This window comes from Gymnoscopelus microlampas (genome assembly GCF_963454915.1).
Source record: "Gymnoscopelus microlampas genome assembly, chromosome: 8".
Classification (NCBI taxonomy): domain Eukaryota; kingdom Metazoa; phylum Chordata; class Actinopteri; order Myctophiformes; family Myctophidae; genus Gymnoscopelus; species Gymnoscopelus microlampas.
Window position 1 is genome coordinate 11,848,122 of NC_139945.1, and position 22,580 is coordinate 11,870,701.

The 22,580-nt window shown below is 41.9% G+C and overlaps 1 protein-coding gene across 2 annotated transcripts in view; it reads right to left on the minus strand.

The window, feature by feature from the left end:
- The window catches only part of limk1a (LIM domain kinase 1a), a 112,067-nt gene extending 89,756 nt beyond the window's left edge, over positions 1-22,311 (minus strand). For both annotated transcript variants that reach the window (XR_014601245.1, XM_084063725.1), the window contains exons 1-2: positions 22,161-22,311; positions 14,556-14,655 (exon numbers count right to left, since the gene is read on the minus strand). Coding sequence is in view for 1 of the 2 variants with exons in the window: in XM_084063725.1 (XP_083919851.1) it covers positions 14,556-14,655; positions 22,161-22,218 (158 nt within the window). In the remaining variant the exon portion in view is untranslated. The remainder of the gene's footprint in view (positions 1-14,555; positions 14,656-22,160) is intronic.
- Between the last annotated feature and the right edge of the window lie 269 nt (positions 22,312-22,580).

Below are 22,580 nucleotides of genomic sequence, written 5' to 3' on the forward strand. Positions count from 1 at the left end.
CTGTTGACAGCAATGCTTTTCTTTCCACCCCAGGGACTCTGTGTACAGCCTCCAAATAAACCCTTATTCTGTTTTTATGGTGAGGCTCCATAGCAGGCTAAGCTGTCGTCTATAAGAGGGTCTGTCTGTGTTTATGTCTGAGTGTTTATGTCTGTTTGTCGCAGGGGATAAACTCGCAAACCGATCAGCGGCAATTCTTTTTATGCACACTGTCAGTACTTGCTATGTTATGTTTTATGAAATATTTAACTTTTAATTGTATAATGGCAGTCAATGGAGCACTGAAGTCTGACATCACTGCTGCTAGAGGGCGCTATCCCCCTGGGTCACAGAGTAATTTTTTTACATTGGCCATCCCATTGGGGAATCTTAGATCACGTCATAACAGAACTGTGTTCCAAAAATAAACAAATGAGCCTTTTGAGCCGAATTTACTCGTATGGATATGAAGCATCAACTGGCGGTGAAAAAGTACTCATTTATCCAAAGAGTAAGAAACATAAATGATATCTCCAAACACAGACATATCAAATGTAACTCAATATCATAAACGACATAAAGTCACATACCTGACAGAATCGCCAGGCTTATTTTGGCACAAAAGGGACGCTATAGGGCGGCCGAATACCCCATTATGGCCAAATAGGAGGGGCCTTGTACTTATAGGTTGGGGGCCCCTGTATTTGAGCTTTAACCTATGTACATTTTATTAAATTGGTAGTCAAGGGCCCCTAGCTGGGCACTGGCCCCATTATCCGTCCAAGAGGTTAAAGTAAGCTGTCATTCCATCCAGTACTGGTGCTCACGTTTATATTTCTGAAAGCAGTTTTCAAGACGTTTCTGTTTGGTCTTTAAGCTCCAATCCCTAGTGTCCTCGGTTGGGGGGGGTTTGGATTGGAAGCCTGGGCAGGTTTCCATGGAAGTCTAGTCTGACTCGCAAAGCCTTCTCAAATAAATCCCTCTCTTTTTTCCATGACTATCCGCTTCCTCTGTGAGGAAATGGATTTGGGTCAGAAGAACTGTTCCTGAAATATTCCAGACATGGAGGGTTTCCAGTGTGAGACAGAGAGAATGATGTTGTCTACTAAAGCAATAAGCCAACACCTAAGGGCTGTTAGCTGCGTGACTAAACCCCACTTGTAAAACACAGCCTCCTGTGGCTTATTGCGTTTATCAAATGGTTACCAAATATAGCAACGTGAAAATCATAGACATGTCCCAATTAAAACATGATTTGAGGCATTTTGTTCTAAAAATGTGTTTTGCTAAATTTGACCTGCTGGTGGCGCCATAACAGGCCAATATTAAAAGGGTGGCATTTGTTCCTCAACATGTGAATGTGTGTGGAAAGTTTCACCGCAATCAGACATGATTTGCGGCATTTTGTTCAAAACAAGCCACTACTGCAAACTTTAGATGTTAATCTTGGCCAATCAGGATGGAATATGAAAAATCAAACAGATCCGTCTTGATCACATGACTATAGAGATCATGTGTACAGATTTGCGTGAAATTTGGATAAAATGTGAAGGAGTAATATAAAAAAATGTGTTTTAGATAAGTCGGCCTCTTGGTGGCGCTATAAAAGACAGATGTGAAAAATGCAGGACAAAGGTTTTTCCTTGGCCTCTAGGGAGTGCGTATGCAAAGTTTTATACAGATCGGTGCAGTTATAGGTAAAAACACGAATCGGCCTGTTATAGCGCCACCATGAGGCTGATTTGATTTTTTTTTTGTGGCATTTCTTCCTCGGCATAGTGGGAATGAGCGTGCAGAATTTCAGGGAAATTGCATGCTGTGATCATGATTTGAGACATTTTGTTCAAAACGGAGCACTCCTGCAAACTTTGGAAGCCATTTTTTGCCAATCAGGATGGAATAAGAAAAATCTGAAATACCCGTTTTGTTTAATGACAATAGAGATACTGTGTACCGATTTGCATGATGTTTGGACAAAATCTGTAGGAGTACTGTCAAAATATGTGTTTTGGAAAAAGCGGCCTCCTGGTGGCGCTATAACAGGCCCATGTGAAACATTTGGGGCAGAGGTTCTGAATTGGCATCCAGGGAGTGTGTGTGCACAGTTTCACATTTGGGGCAGAGGTTCTGAATTGGCATCCAGGGAGTGTGTGTGCATAGTTTCGCTGCGATCAAGCCAACGGTGCCGGAGATTAGCTGTTCACAGACGGACACACACACACACGGACGGACGGACGGACGGAAGGACGGACAGGGGGCAAAACATACTCTCTCGCCATGCCTTTCGGCCTGGCGGAGACAATTAAGCAAAGCTGCATGGTCTATTTCTAGCATAAAATGTTATCAGAATCAAAATTCACAACAAAATCTGACATTTTGAATCAAATTGTTTGACAGCAATACTGATACACGTGGTTATAGGTCATAATCAAGGAGGGGAACTATCCGTTTTAAGTAGAAACAAACCTCACTGCTGTTCTTTTGAAGCTCTGATAAGAGAATTATGAGGCGCTACAGTATAATATAAACACCAAAGGTACATCTCCTAAATGAGATGCTGGCATCAGAAATCTCACAGGAAACCTAACCAATTAAGCTCTACATACTTTGTCGTATGACGAATAGCGACAATAGCTTTTAGATCTGCTATTTTCTATACTTTTGCAACACATTTTCACTTCCAACTCGTCACATATACTGACACTTCGTTGGGACCCCCATTTGCGTCATCAAGGGTCAACACCTTGAGCTTCACTTTTCAACATTAAGGACAGTCCGCATCACGTGACACAGGATACATTGAAAACGAAATTGAAACTTAACACAAGGCAGGTGTGCTGTCAGAAGCGGACATGAGAGTCCCGTGAAGAGTTCCTGAGCATGGCACTACATGTAATGTAACTTTGCTCAAGCGACAATATATGTGGACTGGGACTGAGAATGCTAAGTTTTAGCTAAAATGACATTTGATTAGATTTTCCTTTATTGTCCCCGGCCTAGGGGACATTTGTCCTCTGCCTTTAACACGCCCTAAGGAGCAGTGAGCAGCCAGCGTGCCGTGCAGCGCTCAGGGATGCTGCCCAGAACAGGGACACCAGGTTGACAGTGGTTAAAGGAACTGGCACTGGTTCAAATGTCTTACATAATGCACATGATGGCAGAGTGCACAAACAATGTGACCCCTTTACAGACAGATCAACTTTTACAATACAAAAACAACAACAACAACAACAACAACAACAACACACAGACAAGAGTGCTGACTCCTGCATGCACACAAAAGAGACACATAAAGTAGAATGTATACATACAGTACACACACTCTCCAATGATTCCCTGGTGGGACATACTGTAAGGCAATCATCTTTCTACCCTGTGGAGCAGCCAGATGTGACTCTGTCTCTCATCCAGTGTGTCCCATCTGTAGCTTTTCTCCTTGACACACACACACACACACACACACACACACACACACACACACACACACACACACACACACACACACACACACACACACACACACACACACACACACACACACACACACACACACACACACACACACACACACACACACACACACACACACACACACACAGTGGCCTCTCCAGGGTGACCCAGATTGGGTCCTCAGATGTCCTGCTCAGAGGCGTTTGCCAGTGTTAGTCCTTGATGCCAGGCTTTTACAGCAGGGCCAGTTCTTCTCTCCACTCTGACAGAGCCAATCCACCCCGTCGTCTTTGCTGACAAAAGTACAGCGACGAGGACATGATGGACCTAAACGCAATTAGAGCACCTCTAGGTGCTGCACGAGGAAAGAGGGGATGTACTGTAGCCTTATTTAGGCTGTAGCAGGAAGGGTAGAGAGGCCATCTGGGAAATGGGAATGGGTAGGTCACCGGTTCACCCCCTCAGTCAGCCCAGTGTCTCTGAGCAATACATTTTACCCGGTAGTTCTCAAACTTTTTCGAGCCAAGGACCCGAAAAATTGATATACCCCGGGACTCCCATCTGAAAATGTTTTGTGCCAGGGACCCCCAGAAGACAAGATTTGTGTTAAAACATTTACAATTATTCAACAACAAATGTTAAAAAATAGCAGATGTACAAGCTAGCAACGCGGCACGAAGTGACGGGCTGTGAGCTTATATATCTACTATTTTTGAATAGCCAATGGATAAAGTGGTTAAAATGATTGTGAAGCTGTATTAACACATTTTGCTGAGGTGCTACCCCGGACCCCACTTTGAGAACCAATGACTTAACCAGTGGTGGACAAAGTACTCAACTCCTGTACTTGAGTCAAAGTATAGAATGATACTCCTGGTCAAATATTACTCAACTACAGGTGAAAGTTGCTCTGTCAAATTTGTACTTGAGTACTTACTTTTAAAAAGTACATGATTTAAAAAAAATACTTAAAGCTGCAACTTTCCTCTTCTACCCTGGATTTAAACCCGGTTTCCCGAAATGTGCTGAAATTGTTACCTTTGAGCTAATAAAGCCTGCCTGCTTGCTCGGGGGATAAATTGAATCTTGACCATCAGGTCAAAATTTGAGACATGACCTTTGACACAATCTAAATGTCTCAATAGAAGAACAGGAAGACAAAGTTAGACAAAGATATATTGTATTAACATACTCTACCATACAGATTGGACAAAAAAACATTTTATTTCACGTTGTGAGCTTGTAGATGGGCTATTTTCACTATTTGAAATAGGGCTCAAGTGGTTAATTCATAATGTACTGTACTTATTCCCCTTCCTAGAATTGTAGTGGAGTAAAAAAATAAGGGAATATTCTTTTAAATGTAGTGGAGTGAAAGTCACAAGTATCCAAAACATACAAATAATCAAGTAAAGCAGCACAGATACAAAAATAAAATGTGTTAAGTACAGTACTCAAGTAAATGTACTTCAATACTGTCCACCACTGCATGTAACCTGTACGTATATACCGCATTGACTACTGGATCATACATCAATGTTGCTGCCATATTGTTCCGGGCAACTTGCCATAACTCCACTGCAAGAGATATGCCTGTGTCATGAGTCATGTGCAGTTTGGGGCTGTATAGTTGGGTCATATATGGCACTTCCGTGACCGTGGAGAGCAAAGGTCCGTTTCTCAATGGATTTGTCATCTAGGAGGGTTATTAAACACATTTAGCCGGGGTGTCTTTTTTAAAACGGCGGGGAAAATTTGTGAGAGACCAAAATCCAAAATGGCGACCGTGAAAATGAACTTTTTAATGGTTTGACCTACAAAGATGCACAATACATGGTTTCAGAGCTTATTTTGGTCAAGGAATACATATTTGGTGTTTAGATAATGATTTGACCTATTGTTGACCTTCAAATGCAAGATGGCTGCCAATTATGAGCTCCAAAAGGTTTTTCTTTCAAAATCGTCACAGAGCCTTCTTATTAGGCTCTAATGAAAGCTCTGCTCATGATGAGTTGAATAATATACAGTATAAGTACACAGAAGTAATCTCTGAGGTCAATACAGTCAATGTTTGTGTGTAAACAACAGTTACTGAGTTGCAGTTTCCCATTAAATAGTGTAGGCTACTGAGAATATGGTGTCCAGTTCATCCCATCCCATTTTCATAATGAACCAAAAATAAATTAGCACTATAGCCCAACATAACATAGTATTCTGTATGCAAAGCTAGAAAGGCTAGTTGCTTGAGGTGAATCTAAATGTCAACTCATTTGTCACCCTTATTTTATAGTATTGCTCCCAGTGTTTCCTGTCTGTCTAGTTACTTTTACCTGCCTTGTCTAACCAGTCCTGTGATTTTGTCAGTGTTTCCACCTGTGTCCTCCTAGTCCCCCAGCCTATCCCAGTGTTGATTGTCTGTTGAGTTCACCTGTGTCCTATTAATCCCTGTCTATTTAACCCCTGTGCTTGCACTGTGTTTTTGTTGGTCTGTAGACCATTGTCATGTGAGGTTGTTAGTCCTTGTTTTTTGTGCTCAAGAATCTTGGACTTATGAATGTCTGCCATTCCAGAGCCCTTGAATCGCTTGTAGGTGGCATAGATGTAGGACATCAGCTGGTGGAAAGGTGGAGAATTGGGAGGATGTCCTTGAACATTTCTGGATGGTCACCAACAAGAAAGGAGAATGGAATATTCTTCTGCCGCATGGCCTCCACATGTTTCACCATTATGTCATTCACCACTGACTTGCTTGGAGGTTCATTGTATGTTGTGTGGTAATAAGGCTTGCTCTTGTTGGGTGGTGGATGACAGCAGGACTGGGCACCACTGTATTCTGGAACTCACTGGTCTTCAGGTGGTGGTCTTGTTCCATGATTGTCTACAAGAGACAGTGCATGACAGAGCGAGCACGCTGTGGAGCTGACCCATCCACTGGTGGATCTACCCTGGGACGAGCAGGTGGCTCACTCTTGCTACCAGGGGGGCATCTGTACTGGCAAACCTTTGTTAGTTCTGCACACTTCTGCTTTAGCTGTGCAGAGATTTCCTTCTTCTTGGTGAGCTTTTCAGCAGTCTCTTCACCTGGTTTCGTTTCATAGCTCTCTGGCTGCATGTACATGACATTTGTTCGATGGACTCCTGTAGACTCACCTGTCATAGTGTCAATCTTGAAGTCGTCATTGTCGATGATCACAATAGCTGACTTGCTGTCTGCGAACTCCTGTGGGCAGGTTGCTGATGCCTCCACATCCATCAGAGCCCAATGGTCATAGAGGAGCAGGGTGTCTGCATAGCTGATGCAGACACCGCTCTTGTGCAGAATGTCTACCAGATCTTTACTCCTTGTCATGCCATGGACATTTACGCCCAGGTTGATAACAGAGCTCTGCAGTGTGCTCGCTCTGTGATGCATGCACTGTCTCGTGTAGACAATCATGGTACAAGACCACGCCCAGTCCTGCTGTCATCCACCACCCAACAAGAGCAAGCCTAATTACCACACAACATACAATGAACCTTCAAGCAGTGGTGAATGACTCAATGAATCATGGAGAAACATGTGGAGGCCATGCGGCAGAAGAATATTCCATTTTCCTTTCTTGTTGGTGACCATGCATCTACAAGACACTCACTCAGCTCAAGGCAGAGAATCCAGAAATGTGCAAGGACATCCTCCCAATCCTCACCTTTCCACCAGCTGATGTCATCCATCTATACCATCTACAAGCGATTCAATGGCTCTGGAATGGCAGACACTCTGGTTACAGCAGGGGTAGTAGTGGAGGGGTTGGTAGACCAAGCACTACGAGGAAAGCACTACAGATGGGGCGTGCAGTGCATCCTGCTCTGGAGAGAGGTTCTTATCCAAAATCAAATGTCCAAGATTCTTGAGCACAAAAAACAAGGACTAATAACCTCACATGACAATGGTCTACAGACCAACATAAACACAGTGCAAGCACAGGGCATAAATAGACAGGGATTAATAGGACACAGGTGAACTCAACAGACAATCAACACTGGGATAGGCTGGGGGACTAGGAAGACACAGGTGGAAACACTAACAAAATCACAGGACTGGTTAGCCAATTAAGGCAGGTAAAAGTAACTAGACAGACAGGAAACACTGGGAGCAATACTATAAAATAAGGGTGACAAATGAGTTGACATTTAGATTCACCTCAAGCAACTAGCCTTTCTAGCTTTGCATACAGATTAGAATACTATGTTATGTTGGGCTATAGTGCTAATTTATTTTTGGTTCATTATGAAAATGGGATGGGATGAACTGGACACCATATTCTCAGTAGCCTACACTATTTAATGGGAAACTGCAACTCAGTAACTGTTGTTTACACACAAACATTGACTGTATTGACCTCAGAGATTACTTCTGTGTACTTATACTGTATATTATTCAACTCATGAGCAGAGCTTTCATTAGAGCCTAATAAGAAGGCTCTGTGACGATTTTGAAAGAAACACCTTTTGGAGCTCATAATTGGCAGCCATCTTGCATTTGAAGGTCAACAATAGGTCAAATCATTATATAAACACCAAATATGTATTCCTTGACCAAAATAAGCTCTGAAACCATGTATTGTGCATCTTTGTAGGTCAAACTATTAAAAAGTTCATTTTCACGGTCGCCATTTTGGATTTTGGTCTCTCACAAATTTTCCCCGCCGTTTTAAAAAAGACACCCCGGCTAAATGTGTTTAATAACCCTCCTAGATGACAAATCCATTGAGAAACGGACCTTTGCTCTCCACGGTCACGGAAGTGCCATATATGACCCAACTAGTATATCATAGAAGCACCTGGAGACAAAAACCTTTTTCGTTTTTAAAAGTATGTGTTGTTTTCAAAGTATCCTGTATCATAACAGAATTAACATGTCTGTCATTTGCAACAAACCAAAACCACTTGAAAAGCCGTAAAAAAACACATAATGTTACAATATGGAGATATTTTGCCAGACAACGAATAGACATACTGTACATGTATTAGGAGGTGCGGCTTTGCCTCTCCAACATGGCATCGCTCCAAAGAACAGCAGCGGCCAATGCGGTGTATATATATATGTGTATATATGTCTATGATTCATTTAACCCTTAACTGCTCTTTTACATAGGACCACAATGGAAACAACGTTTTTGTGTTATCCTTTTTAGCCCAAGTGTTTTACTGTACAGTACCTCCGTGCTGTTTACATTTTGAATTTAATTTCAGTAAATGTTAACCTTTTAACCACTTAGACCCCAGGATCCATATTTTGCGTGTGTGAGCTTGTCGATCTGCTATTTTCAGCGAATACATTTAATATAGAGCGAAAACAGAAAAGACACTGGCATATAGCCCTGGGGGACTGGGGGACTCAACCATATGAAGTGTTTAATGTATATTCTGTAGGAGTAGTATGATGGTATCGCTTACCAAAAAGAAGAGATCTACAAGCAATTGGGAAGCATTGGGAAGCATTGTTAGCTTGTAGATCTGTTCTTTTTGGCAAGCGACGCCGTTGTACGATGGGAGTATAAGTTGGAAACATACAGAACCAGTCATACCAGCGCTGAATGAATGAAGGCAGGAAAATAAACCTGCAGCATCAGAAGAATGTTTGTAAAACATTCCAGAAATGGTGCAAAACACCTGAACGGTAAACGGTACCACGCTGACAGTGAACTTGCATTGATTCCTGAGAGAATTGTGTGAAACAAAATAAATTCAGCAGGAGGACGAGCGAACAGGCTGATTCAACTCCTCGGCAAGGAGGAGCGAGGACTCAGGAGACTGTTTTTATCTCATGCCTTGTGTTTCAGAAAGCAGGTTATTCTGAGGACAGCGAAGGATGAATATATGAGGCAAGCAGAGGCGTGGTGTTACATAAGAATGCCAACGCTCACACAGGCAATGAAAGCTGTATCTCTAATAATCATATTTTCATAAAACGTGTTAATGTAGGATGGATGCAAAAGGCAGAGGAAACCATTTTCTCCCCAACTCATCCGCATTAAATGAGAGTTAACCCTTTAGACGGAGTTAATGAAATGATGTCTCTAGAGAGTATCACGCTCTGTTGCCTTTGATCCAGAATGATGTCATTCTAGTGATAATGACAGGAAGCACAGCAACCCAGAATAAATGTGACTATTTAATTCATATTGAATCTGTACTGCGTAGTACGACTGTGCTTTGATGTTGATGTTTAGTCATTTGAGGTCATATTCTGTACCCATGAGGGATGTAACAAATGACAATGAGGGGCGAAGGTATAATTGAATGATTATTATTCTCTGAGTTTGTATTGTACCAAGGGAAATTAGCTGCCATATCAAGTTTGATCGTTGAATTTCCACTGCCAGACAGACTCCTAATCAGGGACAGGTTCCCACTTTTTTCTGCTGGATAAATGAAAAAAAGTATTTTTGCGAGATATAGCTTTCATCAATTTACAATTTAGACATTTCAGGTCTAGAGTCTAGGTACTTTAGGCATTAGAGGTCTAGAGTCTAGGTACTTTAGGCATTAGAGGTCTAGAGTCTAGTGCCTCAGTAAACGAGGATCCCAGGTAAAACCAAGCAAAAAAAAGATCTGTACATTGAAGGTATAGGTTATCAGGTAAACAATGAACCTAGCATTATGTCTAAATAACATGCTAAATAACATTGTGGTCAAGAAAAACAAGCCTAAGTAACAAAAACATGAGAACAAAATGACCACGGTATGTCTGCATGGTCGTCATAACTAGGTCAAGGTCGTCTAGCCTTGACGACCTTGCAGGCTTATGCAAAGGTTAAAATGTAATTTAGATAGCAGCATGTTATGTAGACAGATGCCAGGTCATTTGTTGACCTGGCACCTTATAATGTGTATAGATTCAATGTACATATTTTTATTTTTTTCTATATTATACTGTTTTTAGACTGATGATAGGTTCTTGGTTTACTTATGATCCTAGATTACTATTTCTATGCATTTGCTAAATGCCTACATTTTAAATTGTAGATTGTACAAGTGCTACGGAGCTAAAGTGGAGTCTGAATAGTTTTCAGTTTACAGCGGAAAATTTGGAGTATTGCCGTCCAACTGCAGTTTGCAACTGCATGTGAACATACTGTACCCATCCCTCCTTGCATGATTACTGTACCAAAACCTAATCGAAGGTCATCATGTCTGTTACAAACATAAGATATACTGTACCTAAACTATTTTATTTTATAAGATCTACACCAAGGGTTCCCAAACTTATCAGGCCGCGACCCCCTAAAATAATCATATTTGAACTGGGGACCACCCCGCCCTGACAAGTACTTGGAATTGTAGGTATTACACTTAGTTTGACTCGGTTCCACAGATACATTTTGTGAAAATAGTCAAACCACGAGCTTGTAGATCTATTTTCACAGTGTTTGCCTCTTTCTTAGGTAATATTTGGTATTAAAAAGGTCTTAAAAGTCATTAAATTGTAACTTCAGAAATGTGCAGATACCCTGTATACACTTATACTTTTGGTTTGTTTACTGTTTAGTGAGAAAACAATGTTGCACATTAAGCTAATCACCCCCCAGTTTGGAAACCATTAGTGTACATAAACGTATTTGGTAATTTTGCTTAAGTGCACCAAAAAGTTCCAAGGTTTTACAGGAAGGAACCCTGGCAATCTGTGATAAACTGCAACCAGCAGCGATTGAACCAGACACATTATGATTTATGCTTTAGTTGCACAGCCGGCGGTGTCACGTATGATCTACAAGCTCACAACGCGTCACAACGCGACATGTTGGGAGCTTGTAGAACGGCTATTTTCGGTGTGCGACACCCACTCGCCATCTAAGTATATAACTCAGCCTAGAGGCTTATGCCATCTGCCTGTGATGGCAGCCTGGCAGATGCTACAGTGGAAGTCTCAAATTGCATTTGGAAGATAGTGAAAAGGACTGATTAGCCATTAGCAAGACACATACATCCGCCAATCAATTTTCATTCACATGTCCAGGCAAGCAGGCACACCATGGCCATGAAATCAGAGCTGGCCGGCTATCCAATATCAATGTGACAATGAGGTAACATCTCATGCATGAACCCCATCAGGTTTTTCCTTAAGCCCAGTCAGGTGAGTATGAAGAGAGAGAGAGAGATAATAACATTAACAGCGGAACGAACATGACATGACTTTATAATATACAGGCTCTTCAGTGGAAAGAGAGCACTTTGGGAGATTTGAACCTCTATAGTAAGTAATTCAATTTGGATGGATGAATGTCTCAATCTCTGGCAATACACACAAAGAGAAAGAGTGGGAGAGAGACAGATAAATGAGTGAGTTTGAGAGAGAGAGAGAGAGAGAGAGAGAGAGAGAGAGAGAGAGAGAGAGAGAGAGAGAGAGAGAGAGAGAGAGAGAGAGAGAGGTGGAGGGGGGGGTGGGGGGGCATGGAATAATGGCTGACAGGCAGAATAAGTGTGACAGTGTGTGAATCTTTATCACAGGGTGTTAAGTGGTGCCATAGCTTTACTGACACACATGTTCATTCTCCTCTCGTTCTCTCTGACAGGTTAGGAGAAAATGCTTCAATCTATTCTCCACACGGACTGAAAGCATTCTTGTGACAAGCTGCTGGTCAAAAAAATATGAATTCCAAAAAATAACAAAGTTGTCAACAAACAAAGCTGATTAAACTATTTCATCCTGACCCAGCCGTGACCCTCAGGTCCAGTCCGATCCATCAGATGTTGGCATCAATCTACAGGTTTTATCACTTCCACTGCACTAAGGCCTTTTTTTAACACTTAACGTGCATCCAAAAGCTGCTGACCACACGCAAGCAAGCACGCAAGCAAGCACCAATGCGCACACACGCACACGCACACACACACACACACACACACACACACACACACACACACACACACACACACACACACACACACACACACACAGATCCGAAAGCAGGGAGACGGACAATTAAATAGAGGAATTTTCACAAGAGGGGGGATAAATCGCCACTGTACGTCCAAAACAAAGTGAGGGGGGATAGTGGTTAAGGCGCATTCCACATATAGGCTCTAATACAGCGAGTAAGCCTGACAGCGAGTCGTGGGTTCGATTCCCGAGCCCGACAACCTGAGCTGCGTGTCACTCCTCGTCTCTCCCTCCCTGTTTCCTTACACTCTACTGTGTACTGTCAATAAGTGATAGCTCACAAGTGAGCCTGTTCTCATGTTATCACATTATTATGCTATTATCTAGCACCAAATTATTAATATTATCAATGGTATATAGTACAGTAGATCGACAAGATATGAGGGGCGGCACAGTGCTTTACCTGAACTTTAGCCTCTCAGGCCGAACTATCTCTTCTACAATCTTCAGATTTATTTTTGTGTGGACACCAGGAAAAGTAGCTGCTGCTAAGGTAGTAGCTAATGGGGATCCAAATAAACAATAGATGCTACAGAGAGAGAATGTAATTCCATCTTGTTGAGTAGGCGGTCCTCTGCTCTTTAGACCGGAAGCGCATTTGACCAATCACAATGCGGTGATCATCACAACAATATATTTTTAAATATCTTTGGGAATTTACATTTCTGCTAAGTAACTAGCTAAATAGGCTTTGAATAATTTGGCTTCCAGTAAGAGTTACTTACACAACTGCAAAAGTGAATCAAGTGACAAAATGATATCCGCTTTATTTGCAATTCATTTTCAGAGGTTTCCGAGGTAAAGACTGGAACATTGTGGGAAACTACTTGAACATTGAAAGAAAGGGGGTTGCACTAACACGTTCAGAGACCTTCTCATCTTGATTTTGAATTCAATACCTTGGTCATCTCCAAAGGGAGATTTCAAGGAGAGATCAACCATTTTCACATGTATGAATAGTTTTTTTGCCCATGGCCAGAGGCATGGCCAAGGGCAGATAGTCCACTAGTAAATGCAGAGCGAGTGTGTTTATGGTTGGCTTTGAAAATAACCGGACAATATCTATCGTCGACGTCGCTCCTACATCTATCCTAACTCCTTGCGGGCAGGACGTGTCTAGTAGTAGCTCCGCAGTTGACACATTTAGGGTATGGCTATTGTACTGATTGCACTGTGTGAACACTGTCACTTTTCTCTTGCATTGCACTGATTATATATCTATCTATCTACAAATCGATATCGAATGTCATCCAATAGGAAGTAGATGAGATTGGATATACGACAGGGAAATTATAAAAAGGCAAGAGATTTCATGTGTGCTACGGTGAAGATAGTACTAATGCTTTAAAGCTTTGGATTAGCAGTATATACTTTACAATGTCAACAAGAATACGTGGTGGTCGTAGCTTAATAGGTATAGAGGCCGTCTAGTAATCAGAAGGTCACTTGTTCGCCTGAACAAGATACTTAACCCTAACAGCCTCTCTGTGTGGAGTTGTGTGCATGTTCTCCCCGTGTTCCCTAGGGTAGGTACCCTCACAAAAACATGCAGTAATCCTGGTCACTATACTGCCTCCCCCTGGCCAGTCGGTGCGCCTGATGGAGGGGAAAGGAACTGGTTGGAATAACGTGTTCCTTCCACACGCTACGTCCAACCAGGGAAACTCTCTCTCCCCTGTCAGGTGACAAGAAGGACAGTTGGCTCTCATGCATTGAAGGAAGCATGAGCTCGGCCCTGGCCTCCCTAGGTTGGCAGAGGGAAGGTTGTGCCCAGGATTACATAGACAATTGGCACTGGGTGTAAAAAAATGGGGTTACAAAATTGTGGGATAAAAAAATCTATAAAGTAAAAAACCCTAACAGCCTCCCACCACCACCACCACAACCACCAAGTGCTTATCACGGCCATCTGAGGAGCCATCAGCTGGGTGAAGCTGAAACAGAAATTCCCCTACAGAATTAACAAGGTCTACCTTCCTTCTTCTTCAAGAAGTATGTCATCTTTTTTGCTAAAAGAAAGCATTTCACTTTAGAACATTCTCACCCATTCAGTCATCTATTCTGACAAGAACACACAACTGCCCTTTTGAAATGAACGTAGCTGTGAAATACATTCGCTAACAGTTAAGGAACTGTTCTCAAGATGTATATGTAAAATAATGAACAGTGACAGTGAATTGTGATTTGCGTCATCGTTACTGACCTGAAGCAGATGGTGTGCCAGTCATTGTTGAGGGCCTGCAGATACTGGTCATCATAGATCTTCTGTTTGCATCCCGCACAGACGGGCAAGCTTCCACCAGCTACACACACACACACACACACACACACACACACACACACACACACACACACACACACACACACACACACACACACACACACACACACACACACACACACACACACACACACACACACACACACACACACACACACACACACACACACACACACACGGTTATGAATGCATGGATTAAAGCAAATCTCACGACTGAAAAAATGCGGTTAGGCCCAGTCCTAAATGTGCAACTTGTGAAACAGCGTTAAAGGAGCCCACCCCACACACTAGCTCTGTGTTTCATAAACAAGTAGAGCACAATATGTAGAATTATGATGTTTTGGTAGCCATAAAGCCAACCAGTTGAAGAAAGTGCAGATTGATGCTAAAGACCTCCATACCAGACCTGACATGTATTTGAAACAAAATGGAAGACGCCAGAGGGTTAACCTTTGCTTTTATGAAATATCTGAGATCATTAGGATTTTCTGAAAGATTGAACATGCATGCTATTGCTAGTTTGACCATTTCAAATACTCTTTCATCTTAAAATAACAAATAACCGAAAATAGGCTAGATAGCATATTTTCGGTGCATGGCATGGTTCCATAGAAGACATGCTGGCTTCTATGGAATCCAAATGCCTGAAATCAGTCGTGCCGACTGAGAAGAACTTTTATCCATGTGAATGGCATAGGGATGAATGGGCATTATGTGCACAGTACACCTTTTCATTTGCATATTACAAATTCATGACACATAATCCTGTCAACAATGACACAGTATACGAGCAACAGAGAGGATGTGCATCGACGCCGGCACGCAATCATTTCCCTACTACCTTGTTCTCATCATACAAATCACACGTAGGAGGTGAAGAATTCAGCCTCAACACAACGAACATGACACAACTGGTTTTGCGACAAAAAAACACCAGCTCCATAGAAACTCTGAGAAATCCTCTACTTTACCTGCAGTCTGTCTTGTTTCTAAAGCAACCTGTCACACTCTGGCGGGTTATTCTTAGAATAGGGGGAACAAATGGAGTTGGTTAAAGTCACAATCCAGGACTTATTTCAATGAATAAAACATCATTTTAACCAATCTGCATGGTAAAGTACATGTAGGCCTAAGTTAGAACTACTCCCTACTCACCCCTCACCAGATTGAGTCGCCATATTTATTGCAGTTCAGATATCGTTGCAATTGTTTCTCTCCGTCCGGGAGAGAGAGGCAATGTAAAGTCAAACTTAAGGATTGTAACTTCAAATGCATAATTTTAGCTGGTGCTGAAGATCCAACCCCTCTCAAACCCAAGACAATCTGTCTGAAGGTGTAGAGGTTGTAGAACCTTTTTGCTAACAATTCATATTTTTCAACAGAATTTTGGAAACAAAGCTCACTGCAAATGGACTGCCATCTCCTAGCTCCTTCTGATGAAACTTCCTACAATGTTTAGCATCCCTTTCTTTAAAACACAACAGGCTGTATTGCTCATGGAAATAACAGCAGCTATACGAACCACAACACCAGAGAGAGAGCTAAAGATAGCATCCATGAAATGACCCTCATTAGCTGTGGAGTCCAGAATCCCCTCTAATGAAGGAACATTAGGCTCCGCTATGCTTATCCAACATCGAGTTTTGAAGTTTCTGAATCAAAGTGTTCGGTTTTCTAATAGGTAGAAAATATGTCTCTACTTTTTGTAATTCTTTTGTTATTGTGTGTGTGTGCTTGTCTGCGAGAGTGGGTGCATGGCAAGCGTGCGTGCGTGACTGTACGGTAACCGTCTTCCATGCCGACATCTCGCCACTCCGACTAGTGGCTTCCGCGTGCGGTTAGGGTTAGGGTGAGGGTTAGGTATAGGGTTCGTTAACGTCGGAAAGGCGACATGTCGGAAAGCCGCCATGTAACCGACTGTACAAGTGTTTCCAAAGAAAGACCAAGAATATTTGCTTATCTAACTGCGTCTGTTAGTTAGAATAGAAGAGACAAACAAATAGTCATCTACTGTATATAAACACACAGCCTCGCCCTCTAGGCTTGCCATAGACAGATGGCCTGCTGAACCAACTCTAAAAAATAACTATAAGTGTGAACAGAAGCTGGGGTTGGCCAGAAAGAGAACTGAGTCTTCTTTCAAATGACAACTGAACTGACAATGTCAGGGCAAACAGAACTCAGTCCCTTTTCTGTTGGTCCACTTTTTGGTCCAGTTATAAGGAGTTTAGGACTATAGTACATTAAAACATCCAAGTACATACTGTAGTGTACCTGGGAAAAAAGGAAAAACTAAATCAAATTCAGAATTCTTAATACCCTACAGACACCTTCAGGAAAACAACAAACCACTTGCTATTGAGTAGCCTCAAGGTACATAGATACATCTAAGAATTTAATCAGTTAATCAGAATTCTTTACAGTTTGTTACATTTAATTTGCTGAAGTTTTTTTTTTATGGAGCATAAAGAAATACAATACATTTTCAGGAGACTGAAATATCCAAGCAAACACAAGCCTATCTGAAACAAAACTTGAATGAACACTGTAAGCGGAACAAAGTAAACAATGAATGCACACAAGCACTTTCTAAAATGATGTTTACTACTAATATTACTGTACTTCCTGTACTTTCATTCACATATTAAACTTACTGTCCCACAGTGACACACCTACATATAATGTCACCAGTTGTTCTTGCCAGGTAAAGTAAAGTATGTTTTAAACCAAGTTTTGCTCTGCGGGAAGGGCCATGGAGACTGAAAAATATAAACGACCATCTTTGTGCACATGGTTCAATCCCTGGCTCCTCCTGGCTTAGAGTACAAGCTAAACAATGAACCTCAACTTCTGCTGTTCAATAGCTGACCACTGCTCCTTATAAGGAGTCATTATAAGGTACTGTACAGTACTAATGTATGTGCAAGTGTACTTGGCCAGCACCGCCAAGACAATTAAAAGGGAAGGGGCCACATTTAATTAATCGATTCATTAATGGTCAGTCTGTTGATAGATCTACAGGGTTTCCCCAGGGGTGTGTCCTTTCACCACGCCTCTGTATTATTTATATTGCCATCAGTAACATTTACAGACGATTCTCATAGTGTCAGTCTCCTCCATACTGATGAAAAGGATCATGGTCCTGACTCCTGTTGTTGATGACTTCATGTACTGTATATGGTTGCTGTTGGGCAGACACCTCTTATCTCCATATTCTAACTTTTTGTGTTTTTCCGTAAATGAATGCCTTACTTGATCATACTACAGCGTCACACAAAAGTATCAAAAGTAGTAGATCCAGGAGCTCGAAACGCGGCACGAAGCGACGCATTTTGAGCTTGTCGTCTGCTACTTTTGCTATTTAATTCTTTTTTAGATTTAAAAGTGAAGTTTAGACAGGAAACGGGGAGAGAGAGATGGGGAGTCACACGCAGCAAAGGCCGTCGGGATGGGGACTCGAACTCGCCATCAGGCTACATCGGAGCCTAGGTGCCCGGACCGCTAGACCTACTTTTGCTACTTTTGAATTTGAATCGTGAAAAGTAAAAGTACGTTTTGGATATAATGACATTTCCACCGACAGCAACAATATGCTGGTGTGACAGGGTATTCCTGCCACTAAATGTGACAAAGATGAAGGGCATTGCTCATTGATTTGAGAATATACAAACTCTCTGTTTCTATTATCACTAACATCAAAGGGCAGGGTTGTATGTTTCCACAATGTATTGTTGTATACACCTGCTGCATATTATGCTAATGTTCTAAAACACCATTTATATAACCTGCTATCACATATGCTATCTGATATGCATATATCTTGATTTGTTTATATAACCCGTTTCTAGCCCATGTTTGTTTCTTTTTTTTTGTCTACTCTGTCTCTACATATATCTTCTCTCTTCTCACGGAATACTACAAAATGATGTGACAATAAAGAATATGATGATTCTGATACATACTGGCAGCTTGATTGCCATTAAGTAGAATTTTAACTCTAACACGGAGATACTCTGCAAAAAAGGGCCATGCAGCAACGAATGTACTGCCTCCATAAAATAAGACCTACACTGAGTCTGTGTTAACGTCTTCTGTAATCTGCTGGTATGGTAATCTCTGTGTAAGGCCAAAATTGCTCTTTCCAAAAGAGCCAAAGTCAGCAGTTTTAAATCCAAGGTGTCCAGAAAAGTCACATATAGCACCACTGGTACAACATACAGGTCCGTCAGCTCCCACTCCCTTCACTCTGAGGTTCAGATTTCAAGTATTGTAGTGTATTTACATACCTATGTTGTATTTATATTGGCAACATGGTGTCCTTGTAACTGATATCCTGAAACTCAGCACTTCATTTTTTTGTACGAGATGCTAGAATAGGAAGGTCAACCTGAGACCACACTCTGTTGTTTTTCCCCGAGTCGGCAACATTCAGTCCTTTGATGCAGATGTACCTTTCTGTATTTTATCGTCTTCTAAAGTCTTGCTGCAAAGAACAATAACTGCCCTCTAGGCACAAATAAAGTGTAAAGTTCGAAGTGATCCATACTATTTTCTGTCTCCAACTTAGGTTATATTTAATCAACATAATCAGTTGAGAGTCTTTGACCATACTGTACACCATTAGATTTCAAATGTTTTGGCAAAGGGTTCATGTAGCTGGCTCATTTCTCTAATCGAATGCTGGGGTGAGCGGTCTTGCTGGAGTAGTTGTATTGATCTCATTGGCTAGAAGTATGGCTGTCCTGGGATAATGCCTCTCCAACTATAACTCCCCCCTCCCCCTCCCTTTCTCACTCTCTCTTCTGCTGTTCATTACTGGACCATTACTCTATTTGACAATTGTAGCCCCCCTGACAACAGACAACTGCAGGGGTCTCAAAGAGCACGCACAGCTCACTCACCGGCATCCACATAGGCCTACTTAAGGCCTGCACACAGACACACACTAATTCATGCACCAGCAGCAACATTCTGCACATGTCATTGACAGCTTTGGAAACAAACGGCATCCTCCTTCTCACTAAATTTCCACACACACACACACACACACACACAGAAACAGACACACACACACACACACACACACACACACACACACACACACACACACACACACACGCACACACACACAGACCTTTCACTACTAGACGAGCCACTCGAGCCACTGTAAAGTGATAGCTGGACTGGGATTAATTAAGTCAACTGCAGCTCAACACAGTGGCAGTTCTGAGTGTCACTAAGCAGTATCATGAACACTAGCAGTCATTTTATATCCCTGACCACCTCTACCCCGGTCCCCTACCTACCGTATACGTAACCAGTAGGTGCCATTATTTTTCATTGAAACTAGAAATTGCTCAATGTATGGAGCAAATGGGAGGCTATACTGTCTAGCATGCTCATGAAATGACTCGATCAACCTACTGTATGTACACTGTTACACTATAATGTCGTATCAACTGTTCAAAACAATCCATATTACTACGAGAGTTTAGTCATCGGCATCGTGTTTGTAAAATGCAGATTCTTCACAACAATTAATTTGAAGATTTGTGCATCAACTCAAAAACATGGACTCAAGTTGAAACTAACTAACTAACTCACTCACTCACTCACTAACTAACTCACACATTTGCTCTCCACTCTAAATCGGAGATTTTCCTCATTTCTCCTACATTCTTTGCCCACAATCTTTAGACTACACAGCCAGCCACAATGTACCTTCATTTTCACCCTGTTGTACAAACCCTAATTCACAGCCAAATGCTGAAGTGATACGCTGAGAAGTTGAGAAGTCAACGTAAGAGTGACACATGGAGTTCTCAACAAGAATGTTCAGCCGTTATTCCACATGTTACACACATGACAATGTGAGCCAAGCTGCTCCACATTCACTGTAGTCTATTTATAGAACATATAGGCTTATATTAGAATAGTGGTTCTCAACCTTTTGAATTTCATGAACCCACATAACTCTTTGAGAGTGCACACTCAGAGTTACAGACCTGTAAAGGTCCATTTGGTTCTTATGCAGTATCAATCATTAAGCATCGGCAGACCCCAATTTGAGAAACAGTGGATTAGAACATGGAGGGTTGGGAGTTCAAGTCCCAGATGGGGTGACAATGTTTTTTTCATTGAATATTTTTTTAAATGAGGCTACATCAGTTTGATAAGCTTCATCAGGAATGGAGTGCTTACAATTAAATACTATATAGGATATATAGGGAATAACAAGTTTTATGGTTTCATAGTTTCATTTTCCAATGTGTGTATTGTCACAATTTTCATAAAAGTAGCTGTTTCTGACAAATCACAATCGGGTAGCTACAACACTTTAACCACTTTAACCCTGGCATTCCTATTTTGAACAAATATTATAGCAGAAATGTTCACAATTTCAGAATTCTCAAAATTAAAAAATATATAAATATCTAAGTTATTGGATCGGCTATTTCCCCTAATTGTCACACAACTTAAGCATAAAGGGCTTTAGAAGTTACGCTATAAAACATAAGTAATTGGAATCAAATAGCATTTTCCCCTGGATTCATTGGGTCATGACCAGTACACCCATGGTCCTGATGACTGGTGGTATAATGAATAAGGTCATGAACAGTACACCCATGTTCCTGATGACCGGTGGTATAATAAATAAGGTCATGACACCCATGGTCCTGATGACCGGTGGTATAATAAATAAGGTCATGACACCCATGGTCCTGATGACCGATGGTATAATAAATAAGGTCATGAGTGACCAGTACACCCATGGTCCTGATGACCGGTGGTATAATAAATAAGGTCATGACCAGTACACCCATGGTCCTGATGACCGGTGGTATAATAAATAAGGTCATGACCAGTACACCTATGGTCCTGATGACCGATGGTATAATAAATAAGGTTATGACCAGTACACCTATGGTCCTGATGACCGGTGGTATAATAAATAAGGTCATGACCAGTACACCCATGGTCCTGATGACCGGTGGTATAATAAATAAGGTCATGACCAGTACACCCATGGTCCTGATGACCGGTGGTATAATAAATAAGGTCATGCTTGACCAGTTCATCCATGGTCATGACGCATCTTTCTGCACTTCTCACTTCTGCCCCATAGGAGGCGTCATAAACGCGAAAAGTTGAAACATGTACCATATGCATGTTGTAGAAATGGCTTAAATCTTGTCTGCGTCTTCGTCCTAGTCTAGTCACGACCCTCTGCCAGCCAAACCACACTCTACAAATGTCCTTTTTGCAGCAATAAATGCATGTATTTATAGATGAGGAGAGTGTTGCTGCAGCCCTGCTCACAGTGCAATTAGAACAGAAGGATGCTCCCCTCCTTCACCAACAACACTATACATTATTCATTATTATGTTGTTTGCTATAATAAAATTCACCTTCCTCCTCTCCCATACGTTAGTAATAATGTGTTTTGCTATTATAATAAACTCACTTTCCTCCTCTCCCGCCATACGTTCATAATTATGTGTTATAATATTTGATAATAAACTCACCTTCCTCCTCTCCCATACGTTCGTCCTTCCAGGTGCAGCAGAGCAGCATCAACCTCATTCAACTCTCCGACCGGGAGCTCCGTGAGAGAGCCAACAACAACCTAACCCAGCCTGATCCAGTAGTCAGTCTATATCAAATAACCCAACCTGAACCTGCACTCCCTCCGCACCACACCGCTCTCTCTCTCTGCCGCCTGGCCGCCTGCCTGTGCCTGCCTGCCGGGGGAAGCTGCTCCCTGCCTCCCTCCCTCCCTCCTCCCTCCAGCTGCTGGTTGGCCAACCAGCGACTATCCCTGGGACTGGGAGTCGAGTGCAAATGAGTGCAACGCAATCTTCTACTACAGTGGTTTTCAACCTTTTTTTGCGTCAAGGACCCCCACATTGACACATATTAGCCCAGGGACCCCATTTGAAAAGATA